The 7,190-nt window shown below is 38.4% G+C and overlaps 1 protein-coding gene across 1 annotated transcript in view; it reads right to left on the bottom strand.

Moving 5' to 3' along the window:
- The window catches only part of LOC102882001 (formin-1), a 250,661-nt gene that overhangs the window by 25,185 nt on the left and 218,286 nt on the right, over positions 1–7,190 (bottom strand). The window contains 1 exon segment of the mRNA XM_015595813.2: positions 3,939–3,990. Coding sequence (XP_015451299.1) covers positions 3,939–3,990 — 52 coding nt within the window.

Raw genomic sequence — 7,190 nt, forward strand, 5'->3', positions numbered from 1 at the left:
ACTCAATGCTATCATCTGTTCAGACGCAGCATTTTTTTGTGGTCATCCTGAATACTGAGCTCTTAATGGAACTCTATTCAATGGTGATTGTAAAACCCTGAAGCCCCGTTACTCTTATGGAGCATACTTTCATCTCGTTCTCAGGTATTGGCCAATATGTATCTCATAAGATTTTATCACATTTCACAGATGAACTGTTAATTGATTCCATGACTATGATTAGACGAGATCCAAGCTGGAGCTGCAGCTCTGAGTCCCATAAATTCTTTGTGCTTCTGTAAATAATAAATCTGTTTTAAATGCAAATTAAAACTACTGGTCAGGGAATTTTGGTTCTCAGTTATTAAAAGACTCGAAGTGTATAAGTGGAGAAAGGCAATAACTGCAGTAATTTCTTAAGGGACCCTCTTATAATTCCAAACATATATATTCTGGAGCAAAACCAGTAATGGAAGAGAGCAGCGATGTCCACTTTCATCCAGACAAACACCCAATTCTGTGGCAGGCAAAATACTGATAACGCCAAATGTACACTCTAAGGGATATACTTTTATTTTATTCAAAATGAATACTACATGGATTGCAGCATTGAAATACGTAAGCAGAGAGTAATGTGGTCTGTAGGAACAGGTCATGGATTTCTTACAGAGTCCCATGGCTTTAGAATTGGAATGCACTTACGTGTTGACACATCCAATGTTCTCATTTTACAGATGAGAAAACAGAGACTTGGAAAGACTGAATGTTCCTGTTCACTGGAACAGTGTGGCCTACAACTCGGGTTCCCTGATTCTCAGTGAAATGCTTTTTCGCTCTACCCATCTACTGCTCTTGCTTGCTGACACAGGCATTCAAGAAATAAAACAGTTATTCTTTTTTTCTGCATCTACTTTAGACACAGTTGCCCCCTGAATCATACACAACATGTGTCACCCCCAACAGAGGACATCGGTATTGTTTTTTCCCTTATGCTCACCTTCTATATTGAAACATATTTATTTATGCATTAACAGAGATGAGAAAGTCTTTGCCTTTTAGTCTTCAGAGGAACAAATAATCCTCCTACTTTCTAGCAAGACATAGTGAAGAGCACAGAAGCGCTAGTTATTGTGCTTCTTGGATCACCCCAGATCACCCTGACACCTCTGGCCTTATTTGGAGCCTAGACTGTGAGACCAAGATGTCGCACATACCGGTGCAGTTTCAGAGAATGACAGCATTGTTTGGCGGGTTATCACAGAGCTTGAGAAAAGCATGTCATCATCCTGCAGACCGCTAACCATGTACTCTTACCACCTCTCCCTCTGGGGAGTTGTGAGGTCCTGCTTGCTAACCCTAAAGAGGGTGAAAACTAAAGGAAAGACAGAAATGCAGCATTTTTTTCCCATATGTGTTTTGGAAACTAAGAAAGCAAGGAAACCTGTTCAGAAAAAGCAAAGTAAACAGAATCCCAGAGGATGGCCTTGCTTTGAACACTCTGCAACTGTGACAGAGAAGAAGTTGCTCTGAGAATGTGCCTTACTTGATTTCAGTGTTTTTCCTTTTTTCAAAAAAAAAAAAAAAAGGCAAAAAGCTGGACTATGAACCTACAACTATCTGATGAAGTCTAGAATACTGTCCTCCCCAAAGTTCTCTTCCTTTCAAATTCAATTTTGACTCTCAGAAGACTGATGATTGAAAACTTCCTGAAATTTGGGCATAAAAATTATCAATATTTAACAGCCAGGAGAATTTTCTCCAGTAAACAAAGAAGCGATCTTGCTTTTTGCAGCTTCTATTTGTCAGCAGATGACTCTAAAATAGCTCTCAACTTTTAAAAGAAGGATTCCTAGTCATGTTATGTTTCATTAAACTTTTTTACTTCACTCTGAACTATTCCCTGAATCCTTTTCTTCCCACTACAACTCCTTGTCTGATCTGTATTTTTAATTCAGCTAAATATTTTTAAAGTACTGACAACGATTATATCAAAGAGCCCATAGCAAAGTGAATGGTTTTACTTTTACGGTGTTGACATGCCAGAGCGGAACACATCCACTTATTGTTTTACATGCATGCTTTCAGAAACTGCTTAGGAAAAGCAAATATTCCTTAGCCTCAGAGTAAATTGTTTCTCTTGAGAATAAAACATAAGAATTTACTAAATCTCACACGAATATTGCAACACTGACCACCAACCTCCTTAAAGAGTATAACCAAACAACTGTGGTTTCTACATTAAAGATGGGATCGAACATATTTCATGTATGACATGAAAGCTAGACTACCTTCACCACAAAGTCACGGAAAACGCTGACAACCAGAATTTATGACCTCCCTCAGCATGGCTAATGCACAGCAGCAGCTTCGGCCCCTCTAAGGTGGGCCTCCTTTTCCTTAAGCAAGAATCTTGAAGAAGTATTAGAAATTTGACATCTACCCCAGAAATTGACTTTCTGTTTGGCCGATACTTATGTGCCCTTGTTGATGGTCTTTTTTATACATGCTGAATATTTCTATAATGCAGATGTACTTTTACACACTGAAGAAGGGAAGCTGACTATAGGGAAATCTAAAAACATACCACGTGATTGTCTTGATTTTCAAAGATTATCGTGCAAGGATGATAATCACCATTCAAGTACATGTCTGCTCTTAGACAAATGCAAGAATTGCCTTACCCTCGCTTTCATATGCATTTTAATTTTATTGGTAATTGTAGTGGAAAGCCGGATGAGATGCTCGTGCCTGTCAAAGCAGAGCAGGCGGCACTATCCATAGGCGTTCAGAACTCTCGGGAGGAAAAGGATTCATTTCTAGAGTTTCTTCATCTATATCTAATGAACTCCTCTCCCTACACATTTGTAAAGCTCATTTTTCCTTATATGCTGTTTCCTGCTCTTATGTATTATTTAATTTTCTAATACTTTTAGAATTGGTACTGGCAAAATTTATCCTAGTTCTCTGGGCTGAATGTGAAAATGCCTCAGATATTCCCACTCTCGCTTCTAAGAGGGAGGGTTGGCCAAGTTGATTAACCTGAAAAAAAAAAAAAAAAACTGAAACAAAACAAAACAAAACAAAACCAAAATCCCTGTGAGGGACCACAGTCTGTGATTATTGGCTCTAGCAGGTAAGCTGACTGGCTCCACTCTGGTGTCTGTTAAGAGAAAGAAAGGCAAGCAAGAGGCTTGAAGTAGGCAAGAGGTTGAATATAAGACCTCTGAGGTGTCTTCCAGATTCTGGAAGTGGTGGGTTCCACATGCAGGGGTAAGTCCTTTCTCCTTACAATTTCCTCTAAAATCTGAGGAAAGACACGATAAGTCTCTCAAGTCTTTGTAATAACTGGTTTAATCTAGCTGTAATACTAAGAAAGATCATATTATTCCTGACTTCTATGAAGTGGTTCAGGAGCAGAGTAATGGTGGGGAGGCAAGCAGATGGAAACAGTGTTAAGATGTGTGAGACAGGTAAGTAATTTCTGGATAATCTGCGTCTTGAGGAAAAATATTTCCAACTCCTGTTATAGTGCTTTCATCCCAGCTCTCCATAGACTATTATTGCTCATGAAAACACGATCTTAACAAATGAGGCCAAAAGAATGGCTAGTCGGACATTATGTTAAGTGAAATAAGCCAATCACAAAAGGAAAAATACTGTGTAATTCCACTTAGACGAGGTAACTAGAGTAGTTAAAGTCACAGAGACAGAAAGCAGATGGTGGTTGCCAGGAGTTGGGGAAGGGGAGAATGTGGGAGTTATGGTTTAATGAGTACAGAGTTACCTTTGGAGAAGACTAAAAGAAGATGGTGGTGATGGTTGCAGGGCAATGTGGAATGTACTTAATGATGATGATGATGATGATGATGATGATGATAATAATAATAATAATAATAATAATAATAATAATAAAAATAGCTAGTCAAAGAAAGAATTGGACCCAAGTCAGAGCTGCTTACCTTTTCTGTGCATTCTCCAAGTGACTTTCTTCCATTTTATGCTCTTTTTTGGCTGTGAAAGAAAAATAATTATGATTAAAATAGTATTTTCTTTCATCATATGCTTTGTATAATCTTCTAACTTCAATGATACGAATTCATTATCAAACTAAGTCCAAATTCGGGAGTTGGCAGTCCCTACCATTACATCCTAGAGATGGCACTCAATTCGCTACATCTACCACCACTGCTTAGCAGTTATTGATAACGGCTACAGCTGATGGGGGTCAAATAATTTATGTTCTCACTGGGACACTCTTGAGGGTGAAAGGGGATGACATTAATAATTACACATGGAAAAAGGCATAAATCGAAACAGTCCTGTCCAGGTTGGTACATGTGGTCTCCCTGGCTATGGCTGGCCTCTTTGTGAGCCTTGGCATGTGCTCAGCACTAACCCCCTTCCCCCAAACATAATAAACCCAGTACTATTTGCAGCAGATCTGCTCAGATTCAGAGGAATTCATCAGAATCCTTGCACACACTGTGTCTATACCCATGGGCCCCTTTGGCAATCTGGGGAAGTCTGTGGTCTTCTTTCTCAAAATATGGTTTTGAATGCATTGAAAAAACATTTAAGACTACTAAGAAAGTCAGTGTTACTGAGATACAATTCTGAATTCACAGATTAGGAACCTGCACTCTGTTGAACAACTCAATTAGGAAGTTTCATTTTAAGGTGATTCTTTTACAGATTCTTCTTTCTAATCAGAAGATAATATTGTTGTAAATGATAATACCATTCTTATACTTTAAAAAATGTCTAGAAAATGGCAAGTCATAATCTCTTTGAGCCTTAAGACTCCTTTCATCTAAGGCTACAATGACATAAAATGAATGGGAAAAGAAAATCAATCATATCTAGGGCCTATTGTGATATTCCATGAAGGGTATTAGAAGATTTTAAAAGATCACTATTTTATTAAGCCTTGCTCTGCCATATATTACCTGTGTGACTGTGGGCAAATTATTCATGATCAACTGTGTAGTGATTGCTTCATCTGTACTATGAGAATAGCCACAGTGACTGCTATTATACAGCTGTTAGAAAGATTAAGTGAGATAATACATGTAATGTGCTTAGCACGCAATACATGCTCAATAAATGACATGTCAGGTATTATCAGTACCCCATCATCATTAACTTCCTCACTGATTTTAAACGTAAATTTTATCTAGTTACTCCTGTGCTCAAAAACTTGCAACAGCTTGCCGTCACCCTTGACATTACCTCTAAAGTTTTCACAATGTTCCAGAAGTCCCAGCAAATCTGCTCCCTGGCTCCTCTGTGACATTACCTCCTCTCTCCCGCCTGACTGGCCATCCTGCTGATGCTTGAGCACATTGAGCACGTGCACTGGGGTCTTTGCACTCGCCTTTCCTCCTCCTTGGGACGCTCTGCCACAGTCATTGCATGACCAGCTCCTTCACTCCATTGGGTCTCAGCCCAAATATCACCTTTTCTGACCTCAATAAATAAAAGGTCACCCCTTGCCACCTCCCCCACCTCCTCATGTTACTTTTTCCCCCGTAGCCTTTAATTACCTGACAGACCATTTACTCATTTGTTATTATATAATAATTGAATATAAGCTCCCGGAGAGCAGCAACTTCATCTGGCTTGTGTTCTGTTATGCCTTAAACATAGAAAGTGCCTATATTTTAAATATATTATTTTAGCTTAAAAACGTATATACTGAATAAAGATTGCCTAAAAAGAATGATACGAGGCTTCTTAAACATAAAACTTTATATTTAGAATATGATATAGCCTAAAGAAGAGTGTGAGGCTAAAGCTGTATACTATTTTCTCTAAGTCCAATAAATTTCAATTAACAAAAATGATTTCTTTTTATATTAAAATGATTTGGCTTTGATAACTACACCATTTTAGGTCAAGTCATAGTTATGGCCATCTTTTGTGGTATAACACCCGCCCCACCGCCCCACCCACCATCGTCCTAGCAGGAATCTCTTTGAATTAGTCTGGTTCTTAGCCAATCAGATACAGAGAAGTGACCTATGTCTCTTATAGGCTACACCAAGTTCCCCCAAATGTGAAACAAACTAGTGGTTTGTTCTCATCCAGTGATTCTTAATTATGTGCATGGCCAAACAAGAGGAAAATTCTTCTAAGGCCTGAGTGATCTTCCTGGAGCACCTTTGTTGTTTTCTGTCGCCAGATGGTTTCTGACTGGCTGCTTCCATACGGTGTTAAGTAGACTGTGGTCAAGCTGTCATTGTATATAAATTTAGTGACAAGAAATACCATTCCCGAACTAAATTAAGCATTACATAAGATTTTGCAATATCTCTATGAATATGGTTATTTGGGGGAGAAAAACAGCATCCAAATGGAAAAAGAGGCATTATTAAGAGGCAATGTATATAGTACAATCTCCGAGGGTTTGAGGGAAAAGAGTCCTCAGGAAAATGAGAAGATCTAGAGATCTCAATTTTTCCTCAGCGAAAGGCAGCCCTCTCCATGGTGTGACCTGGAAGCTCTACCAGCCATAAATATTTCTCCTGCCATGATGTATGAAATTTCTAACCACGTCATTATACATTTTAAAGTATTCAAAATGCTCCAAGCAAAACAAAAAGACATTACCTAAAAGAAAAATGTTTAAAAACTGGAGTCACATTCTCAAATTCTAATATCAAATAAGGTAATTGCAGGCTAAATCTAAGGATCGTAATATTCTGAAATTTGATCCCTAAATTTTTAGTAGTAGAAGTGACACAGTTTCGGTGTAAGAAAGCCAACAGAGAGTGATAGGGAAATTAGAAGGCCATGCCCCATCTAAGACATTTGCCATTGCTACCAGATCTTTCACTTTTCCCAGAGAAGCTAGGATTTTTAAATAAATGTTTCTAACTTAAAGAAAAAAAGATGTTTCAAATTTTGTCCTATAGGACAAAGAGAACATTCCCATTGGCTATATCTGGCTCTGCAAGCTCTGACTTAAACCTTTAGCATTTATTGACATAACAACATAGGTGGGTTTGTTCCTTTATTCCATGTGCCAGGTCCCATTCTAGGTGCTTGAGATCCCCCAGTGAAGAAAGCAGTCAAAGGTCCCTACAGGACTTTCATTCTAGTTGGGGAAGACAGACAATTAAACCTGAGATAATAAGATCAACTGTGAGTAAGTTTTGATAAAGCATAGCAAAAAAGAAAAAAAAAAAAGTGGAGGGTGGGGAGGAGATAAT

This window comes from Pteropus alecto, unplaced genomic scaffold (assembly GCF_000325575.1).
Source record: "Pteropus alecto unplaced genomic scaffold, ASM32557v1 scaffold86, whole genome shotgun sequence".
Classification (NCBI taxonomy): domain Eukaryota; kingdom Metazoa; phylum Chordata; class Mammalia; order Chiroptera; family Pteropodidae; genus Pteropus; species Pteropus alecto.